This window comes from Cynoglossus semilaevis, chromosome 4, assembly GCF_000523025.1.
Source record: "Cynoglossus semilaevis isolate Cse_v1.0 chromosome 4, Cse_v1.0, whole genome shotgun sequence".
Lineage (NCBI taxonomy): Eukaryota > Metazoa > Chordata > Actinopteri > Pleuronectiformes > Cynoglossidae > Cynoglossus > Cynoglossus semilaevis.
Window position 1 is genome coordinate 2,833,954 of NC_024310.1, and position 15,882 is coordinate 2,849,835.

Consider the following 15,882-nt stretch of genomic DNA (forward strand, 5'->3'; position numbering starts at 1 on the left):
TTTCACAGCGGATGATTTGCATTTTTTCATATTTAATTTTTTTGCTTTGTATGCATGAGTGTCTGTTTTTATTTGATTTTTTTTTTGCTCACCACATGCTTTCAGTGACATGATTCTCCAGAGTCCTCTGTAGATTGTCCTTTTGGTCGTCTGGTTTCTGCCGATCATTCCAACAAATGTAGACTTTGAATTTAATAATTAAAGGGACAGGAGTTGGATTTACCCCCCGGCCCAAAGTCGAATGAATATCTTTCCTACTTTACTAAGTATAAATGAAATGAAATAATTCTACTGGTCACCTCAGGTCAGAGATATTTCATAAACAGACCAACCCAGTCGTAGTGGACCCAGCTGTGTGTTAATACCGTGGCTGTGGTCCAAACGTTGTTGTATGAGGTCGGACTTTACAGCAGAAGATGAACGTGATCCTCGTGATTCATCACCAAAATAAAATTTTATCACTTTTCCAAATGAAACGTTCATCAGACGTCAGACCAAAGTCATCCCTCAAAAAAAAAATCTCTGACGTAAATAAAATGTCAGATTGAGGTCACGGTTGCGTCACGTCCAACCTTGGCCGTGAGCCGTCTGCTAACGCCTCACGAAGACGAAGGTGTCGTAAGAACTCGACCGACCCAGAGGACAATCTACTTCCTTCAACTACCAGAATCGGTTGTTGGTTTGAATCCATCACCGTGGCTGCTGTTTTTTTTTCCAGTTCTTACAGCATGTCATGACACTTGTGACCCCGACCCTCCAGCTGTTCTGTTGTGCATGTGCAAAAACTCCTGCCGTTTTTTTCCTTTACAGCCTGTGAAACGTCGTGACCAACCCTCGACAGTAAAAGCATGTGAACGCTACGTCTGCGTGGTCGAACCCAGATCGTTGACGTGAAGTTTCCGATGTTCACTAACTTTTCCCCACCTTTTATGTGCAGCTTATCACTGGGACACGTCGGACTGGATGCCCAGTACCCGGCTGTCGGACATCGAGGAGGTGCCGGGTTACGAGACCGGTCCTCCCCCTGAAGTAGCTCGCTCAGTCTCCCGCCTCGGAGGAAGTACCCGTGAACTGGAGTCAGACTACTATCTGGGAGGCTACGACATTGACAGCGATTACCCCCCACCACACGAAGAAGAGTTCCTGACCCAAGACCAACTGCCACCTCCACTGCCCACGGGTGAGGACTACTCAGAGCCGTACTCGCCCCCCCCAACCAACCCCCCGGTCTCCAAGGAGAGTACCCTGAGCTCCGGAAGCACCGGCCGTCAACATTCCAGGCAACACTTTCATCCCAGCCAATACCTGCCCCCCCACCAGCTGCCACTTGGGGAGCTGCCACACGCGGACTTTAGCGCTGGTGGTTTAACGCCGGGGAACGGAGACACTGATGACTCTTTGTCGATAAATATTCGTCTGTCTGTCGGAGCGTCGTCGGCATCAGACATGTCGGTGCCAGGCGGTCTGGAAGATTCCGAACGTGGCAGTGATTTCGACAGTATGGACGAGCTGCGCCGCGGGGTGACCATCACTACTGAATCTCAGCAACAGACTGAAGTGTGATGTAGGGTCTGGTACTGACCAGCAGGGGCATAGGATTGTGGTGGTTTTGAATGAGATGCACAAACGGATGTAACAAAGGGAACAAAGTACTACAGTACAACTACAGTACAACTACAGTACAACTACAGTAGAAATAGTAACAAGACCAATTTAATAGGAGCGATTTGTAAAGTAAAGTGAAAAGAACGGTTCAGAGAACGTCAGTGAGAAAGACTCCAATCCAAAAGAGAGGAATTGACAGATGTGGTTGAGAAAATCGAGGAGAATCGAATGGAAAAATAATGAAAGTGAAAAGATGAGTTTGTTTCCCTGCTCCTTCACACACGCTCAGTACAAAACAATTTGAAGAGAGAGAGAAAAAAAAGAAAAAGCCAATTTCCTTCTGTTTTCCTTCATGGATTTGTAAATTTTGTAGTGTACAGACTTTGTAAAATAGTACGACTTTTCAGGTGAATAAGTACGAAACCATGTTTCCAACGCATTTCAGACAAACAATTTCTTTGTTTGTGCTTCGCTCCTGTTCGTAAACAGCCGGCCCCCGTCGAGCCGTGACATTTTACAGTTGGCTCTCATCAGCTCACAGCACTGAGTGACATTGATTTTTCATTTTATTGGTTTCTCCTGGCAGCATGTGTCAAGGTTCTTTTCAGACTGTAATTAATTTGAGATTACCAGTGTGTCGATATATAACTCTGAAGGCAAACAAAAACTCTTTACGTCGCCTTAGAGTGATATATTTAGTTAGGCGACTGTACTGCAGGCAACAAATAACATCAAAAACTGCATTTCCAAACTGAAAAAAAGAGAAAGAAAAACGTTAAAGTGTAATTAAATTATCCAAACTGAAAAAAAGAGAAAGAAAAAGTGTAATTAAATTCGCTTACGGCCAAGGATGAAGGATAGAGTGGTCCCGGCTAACACCAGCAGGTGTCAGTATGATAAGACCTGGGGCCTGATGTACTAAACGTGCATCTTCGTGAGTCTTCAAATCCCATGTTGGGTTGAGGCCTGAATGCTACGATTGTGCTGTGCTCAGGTGTGGAATCAGAGTTGATTTTTTTCAAAGTTTAATCCTGAAACTTTGGTCAATATCGGAGCGATACCGATCACAAGTTTTGGATCGAGCCATGCCTACTATCAGCATGTCATCCGCAAATGTTTTGACTCTTCATTGTCGTCACGTAAACCAAACCCAGTTGTGTCGATTCGTCGTCTCACCTGCGTGAAAAGAAACCTTTAACAATGTCTTTCTACGAGGCCTGAAGTTCTGAGAGCACATTCTTCCCGCTTCACATCATCACGGCATTGCACTATATTTTATATCTGATCCAATCAGACGTCAGCATCCTTTCCTTTCTTTGTAAAAGATGTTTACATTTCTGTACAGTGTACATAGCTAGGATGTTAAAATACTGATGTTTTTTTTAAGGTATGGAATTGCCATCCTGAACTGCCTTTGGACGTATTTGTTAATGTGCCGTGGAAAACAAGAGACTGAGGAATATCAAATATTTTCTCATCATTCCGCCTCTGACTGACTCGAGCATTTGTTTTTTTTATATATATATATATATCAAGCGTTGACTTTTGTTTATTTGGATTAAAATGTGAATGCCGTTACAATATTATCTGTGAGTTTGCACAGTGTTGGATCGTCACGTTACATCTCGTTAGAGATTTGTATTTTATTTTGTTAAAACATTTGTATGAAGGTGAAGAGGGAATCCTTTTGTACTTTGGTTTTTATTTCTGGAATAATGAGGAATTTCTAATGTTCTTTTTTAGGTATTTCTTTCCAAAACATTAAACAGTTAAAAAAACAAAAAACATATTCATCAAAAATGTATGTTTGTAAAGTAAGGAATTTTTTTATGCTTTTGTTTTTTTTTTATTTACTTTTTTTTATTTTATTCAACGCAGAAAATAAAAATGGTTCCTGCTAAATGAAATTCACTGCCTTTGAAATCATGTTTTCAAACCCTCAACCAGAACAGGAACTGACTGCCCAGTCATTCTTGGTCCCACTAATCAACTAATTGCTCTCACCTGCTCTCCTCTCTTCTCCTTCTCCTCACCTGTACTACATCAACTCCTGCTGTTCTCCTCCTCCTCCTCCACCAGAGTTGTCAGTTGCCAAACCTTCCAGCAGCCTCTGTCTTGTTGGTTTTTTTTTCCTTCTTCTTTTTGTCTTTTTGTTCACTTAACTTTCCTTAATAGATACTGTATCACACTTCAATTGAGCCAGCAGGTGGCAGCAGTCAGCACATGCACTAGTACAAAAGTAAGTGGCTGATCTTTTTGGACGTTGTTTAATCCGATCAAATCTCTCTCTCTGTTAGTGAATGTGTAGAGTTTCTAGATGATTGTTGGTTTATGAGGTTGAGTTAAATCTCCAAACGTATGTGTATATACAGCAGAAGTATGTTTTATATATATATATAAATAGTTCTGCGTATACGGCACTAATTCATGGTAATGAAAACTAGCTGTGCTGCAAGAACAGGTTTTCAATCTAGCTGCAGATATGTTCATTTTGACCTTTACTCGGAGGAGTGAGCGTTAAATGATGAGTGAGAACTTGGACCATGAATAAATCTGACTGAAATAAATTCTTGCTTCGATGCCCGGGCTCAGCCCCGGAAATAAATTAAAAAGCTCAGACATCCAGAGGGAGCTGGAGCTGAAAGCTTCCTCTGGATGTCACAAAGCACAAAGACCCCGACGACACTGTGTTAGGACGAGCTCTTCAGATGGTGATGCAGCTGATTAGGGACCGTGGAGCTCAGTGAAAAAGAATCAAAGTTTGTAGCCAGAACTGAAAGACAAATAACAGCAGGAAGAAGGATGTGTTTTAAAGCTGGTGTTGTTTTTTTTCCTTACTAGTCTTTAGTATGGAAATATGTTAAGAAAAATATAAGTATCACTCAGATTTTTACCTTGTTTGTTTTCACACACAGACGTACAGTACAGTATCATCAGCATAAAGGATCATTCAACATCAAGGTCATTCACGTGCTCTGTCATCAGGTCCCTTTATTACATGACAACCTGAATAGTTTACATTATCATGACAGACGAGCTAAAGTACGCATCTGGAATAAGAACGCTCCACAGCTTATTAGCTGATGAGAACAGTCAAGGACTTTGGTATGTTCTCATCTGGCAGGGGTTCAGAAAAGCATGAGCATTAAAAAGAAGAGGCATATAAACAAAATTAAAGCGTAACTTTTTTCTCTTTAACCACCAGAAGTCTTGTTTGTTGACCTGAAGCCAAACGTTTCTTTTATTTTGAACTGTACATCTTTGGTCAGATTAGTGATAAACGTACAAATGCTGTCGGTAAGAATTTAATGACAAACATTTAATAAAGATGGGATGGATGGATGATGGATGGATGGGTGGATAGAACTTTATAAATCCCTTTTGGAGTTCCCTTTGGGAAATTAAGGACCAAAGGCAGATCAGATCAAAGGCACATCTGTGATGTCGAGGCTGAGAATGATCAAGAACAATAACAGCAAAGATGACGGAACTGTGACCGAGTGGTGTCAGTGATGTAACACTCCACTGTGTAACACAACAATCTGCCATCACATTAAAATCTAAATGAAGGAGATGAAAATAGAGTTGCACGTCTTTAAAGTGACAACACGAGTGATGATCAACACCTCTGACAAACCAGTGATTTAGTTGACTTCAAGTTAGTATTGACGTAGCTTTTGTTGTAAAACGACAAACGTCTTCTTTGTGGGAAAGGAAGAAAAGGAGGAGGACATACACGTAACATTTCAGTTATCAACTATTCATATCACATCGGCAACAGACACTGTCAATAATGAGTGCAATAGACAGTTCCTCGTATCAAGTGCCCTTTGAGGCCACAGAGGAGTTTGAAGAAGCCAACCTGAGGCAAGCGCAAGCCGCTGAAAAAGCTGCGCTGGAGCTGGCAGCGCTATCGTTACAAGACGATGATACGGAGTCAACACCGGAGGAGGAGGAAGTGGAGGAGTTGGTTATTCTTCATCCAGAACATCGTCTTGTCAGAAGGCTACAAGCTGCTCTAAACACACAGCTGAAAAAGCAGCTGGAGCGGATTAACCTGCAGCTGGATGAATATCTGGCCATTGAGAAGGAGGACACCAGACAGACGCAGGAGACTGGGGTCGAGATGTTTAGGATTCAGGATAAACTGGCAAAGTTACACGCCAAGCTCCAAAACTATCATCAGACCCTGGCGGAGGAAGAAGAAAAACACAGACAGAAGCAGGCCGAGCTGGAGGTGGTGAAACAGCATCACACCGATACCACCAGCAACCACACCAAAGTCAAGACCAAGTTCTCGCAGCTGCAACGAGAATACGACAAGTTGATGGTGCAGTTTGTGTTCACTCAGGGAGCAAGTGAAAATAAGCACCTCAACGTCAGAACTCTGAAGAACACCAAAGGGAGGGCGGGAGCTGAGAAGAACAAGGCGGCGGATGAAAAATGGAAGCAGGATTTGTATGTGGAGCGTCTGACAAAAGAGATGGAGAGGCTGACGGAGCAGATAGGAATGTACGAGTCCCAGACGAACATCAAAGCTGAGGAGAACCAGATGATCAAACAGGCTCTTTCTGAAGCCGAGATGGAAATAGAGTCTCTGGTCATGGTGCGCAAACACCTGATGCAGCAGTGGAACATGTGCTTGTTGGGCATGCAGAGGCGAGATGAGGCCTTTAGCGGGATGCAAGAGGCCTTGCAAGCGCTCGAGGACCAAATGACCGTCTTGGACACTGAGATTAAAAGCTACAAGAAATCTACAGAAGAAGAGCAGGAGAGAAACGAAGCATTGACGTTCCAGCTCTACTGGTCTAAGAGGAACGTAGCCCTCACCAGGAAGATGATTATACAGAAACAGAAACAGCAGGAGGCGCTGCAAGTCGAGCACAGTACGTGCCTTCACATTCTGACAGAGACGGAGCAAAAGCTTGACACCCTCACGAAGGAAACCAGCAAAGATCTGGCTGCTGAAATTGAAGAGCAGAAGAAGCAGTTGGAAAAAGAGTCCGCAACTCGTCTAGACCTGGAAGCCCAAATCATAAGCTACTTGCGGCAGCAGGTCATCCACAGCCGGGCGGCCAGGTACTCCAGGTGGTTAACAAACAAGTCTGCAGCGCTCAAAGAACGAAAGATAGCTGAGCTTTGGCAAAAAGAGGATGAAATGACGGCAGTGGCGCTGGAGAGTAACAAGGTCAGCAATCATCTGGAAAGCCTGGCCTTCACTCAGGACGCCCTGGATGATGAGATTGGAAAGTACGATAAGTCCGTCATGTTCACCCAGGCTGCTGTGACCTCCATATTGGGCGTCATCCAGCAAAAGCAGAACATGATCGCCGCCTACAACAGAAAGATTGGTCAAATCGTGGCCAGCACTGGGCGTGAAGACCTCAGTCCTATGCAGATTAAGATCGAGACACTCTTGGGACAGATTGCAGAGCTGGCAGTAAACATTAAAACTAGCAAGCAGCTCTGGATGAAACGGCAGGGCACTCTGATAGTTCTAACTCAAGACATCGAGGTCAACAGTAAAGAAATAGTCAAACTGCAAACACAATGCACTGTAATGAGGCAGAAGAAAATACGCTGGGAGAACGAGATCGAGGTTGAGCTTCAAGAACTGTCAGACCTGGAGAAAAACACGAAGATGCTGAAGGAAGACTTGCTGAAGCTCAACACGCTGCTCACCAAGAACGGACAGCTCGGCGAAACTCTGGAGCAGGAGAACGTTCTGATGGAGACAGATTTCATGCACAGGATTATTGAGGCAGAGCGAGAGGCCGTGGAGATCCAGATGAAGTACGACAAATCCATCGCTGAAAAAGAGAGGTTGCTCCACAGCCTGCTGGAGGCCGAGCGGCAGATCATGCTCTGGGAGAAGAAGATCCAGCTCGCAAAAGAGACCATTGCAGCAGTGGACTCTGAAGAGGTCCAGGGAGAAATCCAGCTCATGAAGTCTGAGATTCATCGTATGGAGGTGCGCATCAGCCAACTAAGGAAGCAGCACGAGAAGTTACAACGGGACAGTGAGGCGACGGTGGCAAGGAGGGAGTCCATCGTTGAACGCAGAGAGGCTATACTCAATTGTTCCCAGAAACCAAACTCGAAGTTTGATGTGACTCTCAGCATAAAGCATCTGCAGCGTAAAATCAAGGACACAGAGAAAAATATGACCGAGTGTGAGAAGATGAGCAGAGACTTGATGGAGGACAGGGATGGTCTGAGTCAGCGGCTTGAACGGCAGAAGGTGCTGTTAACCCAGCTGAGCGGTGCCATCTCCAACATGGAGTCTGAGCTGGTAAACCTGCAAGATTGTAAAGATAGGGACCTGGTCAAACTAGTGACTCTCCAGAACCGGATCAGGAAGCTGCAGGCAGTCTGTAAGGGTTCCTACAAACCTTTGTCCGACTGCGAGTCGGTCGAAGCCGCTCTTAAAGTCCAGCTAGAACATGTGAAGAAATACTGCAACACCCTGCATCAGGTCTGTGCGGCGTTCCCGCCTCACAGATTGCCACTGCGCAAACTGATACTGACTCTGGAGGCGGGGATGGAGACTCAAAATCAATGACAATACAGGACTCGGGTCAATCTGGGAGTGGGAATAATCATGGGCTTGTCACTAAAGGCCACCAATAAACCCTGAAGCACAAGAACGGGAATCAATTATCAGAAAGGAACCAAACTGGACGGTGCTCTGTTGGCCGGAACGGTGATTTCTAACCACTGTGCCACAGCTCATCAGGTGTGATGTGGGGTATTATCCAATTTCATGTAAATGTTATGAAAACTATTTTTTATTTATTGCTTGTAGTTTGTCTTTGTTTGTCTAAGAAACATATGCAAGAAGAACAGTTCAGTACTCTTCCACTAGGGGAAGAGTATCTGTAAGAGATGCCTCTAAAACTAAAACTAAAAAAAAAAGACAGTGTTTTTGAAGAAGATCTTTGTCTGCGTCTTTCTTCAATTCTTGTGACTATATTAGCATCGTGTTCAACTAAACAAGACAGCGTTTAATTCTGAGTAATTTAATTGTTAGAAAATTGAAAAAATCTTTTGTGTCAGTATTTATTTATTATGATTAACCGCTCCTCACTTAAAGACCACGGAGCCATTATATTGTTTCGCTGTTGGCAAGCAAGCTTACAATTTAATGTCACATCTAAAATTGGTTTAAACTGAGTTGTATAAAAAAAATAGAGTGCGCTTCACATCTAAAATTGGTTTAAACTGAGTTTTGTAAAAAGTTCTACAGTGCGCTCCTTAGAGCTAGCTAGGAAGGAATTTTCTCATAATGAGCAGTTATGAGATAAAAATACACATTTGTACTAGGTAAAAGTACACGAGGCAGAAGTGCACGTATACTGTGAACAACCTAAACATTGTTTTATCAGCAGAGTTAAGACGTCACGCCGCCAAAAACATTGATCATTAGAACGCTGAGAACATTCTCCAAGGACACGTTTGGTCTTCAAAGACAAAACAGCCCCCGCCCCCTCCACTGAACTGAGTGTCAACCAATGGTTAGTTTATTAATAATAATAGTCTAGGGTTGAAAAACTTTGGACTTTCAAACAACGGGCCATCAGGGAGAGGAGAATTTTCTTTTCTTCTTCAGCACAGCTGTGTAACGATATTAACGAAACGCCAAAGGCTTCAATATTTGCAAATGTAATATCATCATTTTTCACTTTGAAAACTTAAAATTTCACAAATATATTATATATTTTTATATACAGTTCATTAAAAAAATGTATAAATGTAAAATACAAAACTTAAATAAACTTAATTATATGACAGAGAAATATGTAATAATTCATAATAGGAAATATGAGCTGTAAATGATGACGCTGTATCTTGGACCTTAATTCGTTATAATAAATAAAAACGAATGTTTGGGGGAGAACAGAGGAGAGAAGTGGGAAAGGAAAGGAAGACAGGGGGATAAACACAGGGGAGAGAGAGAGAGAGAGAGTGTGAGTGTGTGTGTGTGTGTGTGTTGGGAGGTGAGGAGTCTCAGGTGGAGCACTTCTGTCCTGGCAGTCAGCAGTTTCCTGCTGCAGGGAAAAACCTCTGCCACTGAGGGACGCACCGTGACATTTACAGGTGCCAGTGAAGCGACATGCCCGCGGTCAGCCACACCGACCGCGGGTAGTGAAGCAGGTCAGACGGAGGGTGTGAGGCTATGGATGTCCCCGGAAATGTCTCACTGCTGACGGACCACACCGACCGCGGACCGGAGCCGAGCCCCGGAGCAGCGCGTCCTGCCTGGGCGATCACGGCGCTGGCCAGCGTGCTGATCTTCACCACAGTGGTGGACGTCCTGGGAAACCTGCTGGTCATCGTGTCCGTGCTGAGGAACCGGAAACTCCGGAACGCAGGTAAGAAGCTGGCAGCTGTTTTCTGTATGTTTGACACAAAACACGTGGCGTCTGTGCCGAGTTTGGATGACTTGGATGGATGACTTGGATGGATGACTGGACGGCAGCACATTCCTCCAGATCCCAAACATCACCAGTCCATCCCGGGTTAATGTAATTCCCTCCGCCGCTGCTTCAGGATGAATGAGTTGATCCATTCATCAGATTGTGCGTTTGGGTTCACCATTCAGTGTGTCTTTGTTTACTCTGTTTTATTTTTTGAACATATGGATGAACAGAAAGTGACATCAAATTTAAAGGACACTCAACTCTTCCCGTTCATGTCAGGATTTTATAAAATAGTACAAAAAAAAAACTGTTGCGGCTGCTTTTCCTAAAGTTCTGTCGATTTGGTCAACGTTGGACATAAGTCAGGGACGTAGCCTCAAAATACCATGTGTATTTTGTGTGTGACTGTACTCCAGTTTTCATCACGTCATATAATATTCCAGATTAGGATGATCATCCCAGTAATTTCCATTGGCCCATGACACTGAGAGAGGAATAATTTCACGCTAATCCCTGGCAACTGGAGCTCCATCTCTTTCTCTAATTCAATTTTCCTCTCTCTCTCTCTCTCTCTCCCTCTTTCTCTCTCCATGTATATCCAGTATATATATCTCTCGCTCAGTCAGATCAAACCCCATACAATTCAATTACATCCTGCATTGGTATTAATCTTACTGTATATTTTACACATACTTTGAATACTACTTACTTCGGTCCAGTGGTTGCACCATTAATCCTCTAATGCAGTGAATTTGGCTACGTCAGGCAGATTTGCCCACTGGGCCCATGGGGCTGGTGTGGTCCTGCTGACGGGGCATGATGTCACAGACCGTGGTATGGACCAATGAAATTAACGTCAAATCTGCAATTTTAGACTGGTGCAAAGGAAAATGAGAATGTTTGTGTAACAAACATGTGAACGCCACACTGGGTCTCAAACCAATGACCTTTTTTTTTCTCACTATAACTAATGTATATCTGAAGGTCTGCCCAGATCAGGTAAACCTCGAACTCTAGTTGTGTTTTGATTGGTTTAGCTTTGGCTCGTTAGCTGCGGAGGTCAATAACATCAATAATATCAGATTGTTTTAAGTCCCACAGGGCTAAACAGCATTAGCGCAGCATTGCTAATTAATACTATTTAATATGCAACTGAAATGTGTGCTTTTTCACATGTTGCTGTATATGCAGACGATGTACGACTATGAGTGGTTGGATGATCTCAAATGTTAAATCTGATTCAGGAAAAAAATATATTTGGGGAGTTTGGGTTGTTGTCCCTGCCAAAGCAAACAGAGAGGTTTTAGTGGCGTGTTCTGATTGGCTAGGAAGGCTTCACAGATATGAGATACAAACACCTGTTGAGTGATAGTTATGACAGGACTAGACAGAAGGCTTTGGTGTCTTCATGAATTAAAAAAAGACAGGACTAGACAGAAGGCTTTGGTGTTTTCATGAATTAAAAAAAAACAAACAACTGGACTAGTTGTAGTTCATTTTAGGAAGAGTGATTTTTTTTTTTTCTGCCATATGGACTAGTTGTAGTTCATTTTAGGAAGGAGAATTTTAGGAATTTTTTTTTTTCTGCCATGAAACAAAGTCGTTCCTGGAGAAACTTCAAGGACGGTGTCCCACTTTTACTGCAGCTACCTGGAGGTTCAGCGTTTCTGAATGGAACACTCTCCTCTGAACACAGGTCACAGGAAGTGTGTCACCACAGGAGGAGACACCGAGGCTACATTTGTCAACTGAGGACAGGCCCTGTTGCTCAAGTGTCCCAGCATTTGTCCTCTGTGTGATTTCTACCTGAGTACTGACCCACCAAACAACAGCAGTGACTCTCAACCACCGGGCCGTGGCCCATCAGTGTACCGTGCAGTCATTCAGTTAGTTATTTACCTGGTCTATGTGACAGAAAACACTGAGTACAGAGTCGGTGTAATGGAAGTTAAAGGTTGTTAGTTCTTTTAAATGTTAAATACACAATATTCACTCTTTAACCGAGACGGTAAATGTTAAAGGTTAGATTGTAAATAATGGCTGATTTGAGTCCGGCAGGATAATCAGCAGTGTGCAGCGCTGCTTGAAATGCCACAGTATTTCCATAGAGAAATACCACGGTTAATGAAAGCCACTGTACGGCGTGACCAGGGGACACCTGATGTACAGAGTACGAAATAGAACTGATACTGAGTGTGAGTGGAGAAGAGAGAAAACCTTCAGTATGAATTACTCTGTCTGTCTCATCGTGTCTTTATGGATTTCTCTCCGTCTCCGTCTCCACTTTACCCCAGGCTTTTTTCACAGCAGATTTCAAGTATATATATATATACGCTGCATTGACAGAGATGCAGTACCACAGTCATCCACTAGGGGATTCATTTAATTTAGGTTAAAATTTGGATATACTTAACTAAAGAGATTTTTATGACTGAATAAGAATTTTCTAATGATGGAGTCAAACCACCTGTTTACGTCGTCCTCGACCTGCGGGGGTTCGTGGTTACGTCGTCATCTCCCACAAATGCCCATTAAGAAAGTTTTGTTCCATCATTTCAACATACAGCGTTAAAACAAAATTTTGCACAGAAAGTAGTTGCCGAGCGGAGCGGACGAAGACGCCATTGTTTTACATTCGCCACAACATCTTTGGGTTGAAGTGAGTTGAGTGAGCGTTAACTCTCCTCTCCAGGAACAGAATGACAGTTTTTAGGAGCGGAGCTGAGCTGAACACCTAAACCCCATCAGTCCTGCTCCCATTCACTGTGCCCTCACAGAGCGAGAACCCAGCGGAGTCTATATTAAGCACCAGAGAGAAGTCCCAAACTCCTATGAGGTTGTCGTGGACATTTATAATTGATACCACTGCGGCGTTGTTGCCTTTGAGAGTCTGCTGTTGTCCTCCGACAAATGTCTTCTCTGGGTCATGTGCTGCTGTGCTTAGTCAAGGAGGAAACGTGTTGTTCTGGGATGGACCGGCCTCATGTCCTCTCGGACCTCAGACCCTTAATCTGGAGGAATCTTGGAACTGCATCTGTGTTGTCTTCATCACGATAGAAATGTGAGGTTGAAATTTCAGTGATCTTCATCACGATAGAAATGTGAGGTTGAGTCAAAAACGTTGAAATTTCAGTGACGTGAAAGACATCCCGGAATTCCACAAAGAAGGAATTCTCTGTTAGACACCTCAGAAGGTTTTAGAAGATCTCAGTCACTACCGTCCATGTTGACGTTGTCTTGTCTACAACTTGTCGTCAAAGCCGTCGTCCTCGGCAACATTAATCACTCTACAGTGCCTCGCAATCCATTTGACAATTGTTGCAGTCAGCCTGTCGGCTGCAGCCTGAGTTACTGCCCTGCACTGAGTCACCAGCCGGCCGTCTGACCTGAACCAGAACTAGAACATTTATTAACACGTTACATCAATCCAGTTTCAAAATTACAATCTATCCATCCATCATCTAATGAAGTTTGACTTTGTTTCCTGGGTGGATTTCTTCTAAATTTTATCTAACGTGTGGAAATGTTTCGAATTCTGAGAGAAAAAAAACTCCTTGGTTGAACTCTGTCGTGGGGTTAGTCTGCTGTTGATGAGAACTGAGGTCTGTTCTCAGCATGTGCGATAAGGTGGGCAGTTTCAGTAAAGTGGTATCAGATTCATGTGTCTCCTGGATGACCTTCGTTCTAAGGCTTTGTCCATATATTCTAACCTTCTGGATAGATCATATACAGTATGTGTCGTCTGTACCCCCCTCACACTGTGTTGTCTGGAAGACCCCACTGTACTGTAAATAGTCCGACTCTGCAACCTGATCTCAGATCAGATAAAAGAAGATGAGGATAAAAAGAAATGATTTTCTTTGTGGTTCAGGGTTGGTCAGGCGGCTCGTCTACGTCTACTACTTTATAGTGACCTACCTGGGCTACAGTACCAGTCTAGGGGTGGGGGACTTGGCTAGGACCCTGGAACTGTATCCTTTCATGGTGCGAAGAGGTTGTAGTGCCACCTCTGGTCGCAGATATCAAGGACATTTTATTAAGTTTAGCCAATAGAATAAAGGTGTCAGCGAAAATGTCCTTAATATTTACCTTTTTACTGGATGAAAAAAAACTAATATATAAATATATATATATATATAAGTATACATATATTAAAAATGCATTAACAAATCCCAACTTTTAGAAACACACACACACATTTCCCTGACTTTTTTTTAGAAATGCTAATGCATGTTGTGTTTTGAGTGAGTGCAGTTTTATCAGTTGGAACAGAGCCAGTGCTGGCTTTTGCTCCCCTCCCCTCCCTTCTCTCCCCCTCCTCACCACCACCCCACCTCCCCCCTCCTCGTTTCCCTCTGTGGTTCCCTCTTCTTTCCAGGCAGCTCTGTAGTGTAATGTGATGTGGTGGATTTCTCTGCCATTTACTTATCTGAAAGAGCGCAGGCTGCCATCGTTGCGCGGCCGCGACGCTTCCACGTCGTTAGCAGCAAACACAGGCCCAGACATTAAAGGCTGAAAAAACAGGCCCGGGGTGTAAACTTGTCAGGAGGCAGAGCGTAACACAACCCATCCACACTCTGGAGTGAATACTAAAGTCCTGAGGTTTGACAACAGTTCTCACCGCTAACAAGCTAACGCCGTGCTAATAGACAACAGAACCGTTCAGCTGAGTCAGCTGTCAGCCAGTTCGACTCAGTGTTTACACCGTTCCTTCTCCACTGTTTTCACTCTGTTCCTCTACGCTGTCTCTGGGTTTTTCATATCCCTGCTGTCGTCAAACCTGCAGAGACTCAAACTCACATGTTTTTCCCGATGTCCTAAACAGGAAGAGGAACTTTTAATTGGATGATCTACATCAAGGGGTCTCAAAGTCAGACACAGCTGAGGGCCACTGATTTGTCATTGTTCGATGTTCAATCCCTTTAACATTAATACTGTGTAACTGCAGTGCAAACAGCTTGAACAAATCTGCGACTTCAAAAATACGCAACATATTATATTTGGCCACTAGAGGGCACTGTATACATTAGCGACAACCCAGCGATGCCACTGCAACGATCAAAAATTACACGAAAAAAAAAGACCTTAAAGAGCGAATAAAAAAATTACTTCAGAATATGACATCAGATAATAAAATGGGGTGGCCAAACATACGGCCCGCGGGCCAAAACCCGCCCGCTAGGGTGTTCAATAAGATTGGTGAACTTGATGGATTTTGAAAATATAAATATAAAACTCTTTTAGTCTAAAGTGAAAGTGATAGTTTTGTGAAATTATATTTCGTTAAATTTTAACAAATAATAATAAATATCGAATATATTTGTACTTCTGTGAAGTATTTCTACTTCTGTGAAGTACAAATATATTCCATAAAAACAAAAGGATCCTGGGATATTTAATTAAGTCTGAAGAGAGTTGTGAGATCTGGCAACGTGCAGCAGGGACTCAATATTATCATACTGTACTGCAGTATATTATACTACAGTATATTATACATAATATTTTATAGTACTACAGATGAAGTGTAATCCACTTGAAGCTCCATCGGGACGAAGTTCATCATTGAAAAAAAAAATGCAAATAAATTTCAGGAATATACATGTGGTCAAAACCTTGATGTTTATACAGCGCCCCCTGGTCTTATGTGATACGCTGGTCACATACTAGATTTGTCCATGTGGGGCCAGAGTTTAGAGGCAGTTTACATACAAATTACCTTGAAATGTGACCATGGGTTGTTCCTGGTCTCCTAATGCCTGACCTTTGAGGGATTGGTCTGTCCAGGAATTAAACCACCACTAACCCAACATAAGCTGTGATTGAACTCCAGGCCCCCCCCCCCCCCCCCCCCCCCCCC

At 43.3% G+C, this 15,882-nt stretch overlaps 2 protein-coding genes and 1 pseudogene across 2 annotated transcripts in view; all 3 read left to right on the top strand.

Moving 5' to 3' along the window:
- The window catches only part of fat3a (FAT atypical cadherin 3a), a 127,139-nt gene extending 124,746 nt beyond the window's left edge, over positions 1 to 2,393 (top strand). The window contains exon 30 of the mRNA XM_025054841.1: positions 938 to 2,393. Within this exon, the coding sequence (XP_024910609.1) occupies positions 938 to 1,563 (626 nt within the window). The 3' untranslated portion in view covers positions 1,564 to 2,393. The remainder of the gene's footprint in view (positions 1 to 937) is intronic.
- A 1,614-nt stretch (positions 2,394 to 4,007) lies between these two features.
- LOC103377701 (coiled-coil domain-containing protein 40 pseudogene) lies at positions 4,008 to 8,381 on the top strand (annotated as a pseudogene).
- Positions 8,382 to 9,523: 1,142 nt separating this feature from the next.
- The window catches only part of mtnr1ba (melatonin receptor type 1Ba), a 17,910-nt gene continuing 11,551 nt past the window's right edge, over positions 9,524 to 15,882 (top strand). The window contains exon 1 of the mRNA XM_008308625.2: positions 9,524 to 9,977. Coding sequence (XP_008306847.1) covers positions 9,782 to 9,977 — 196 coding nt within the window. The 5' untranslated portion in view covers positions 9,524 to 9,781. The remainder of the gene's footprint in view (positions 9,978 to 15,882) is intronic.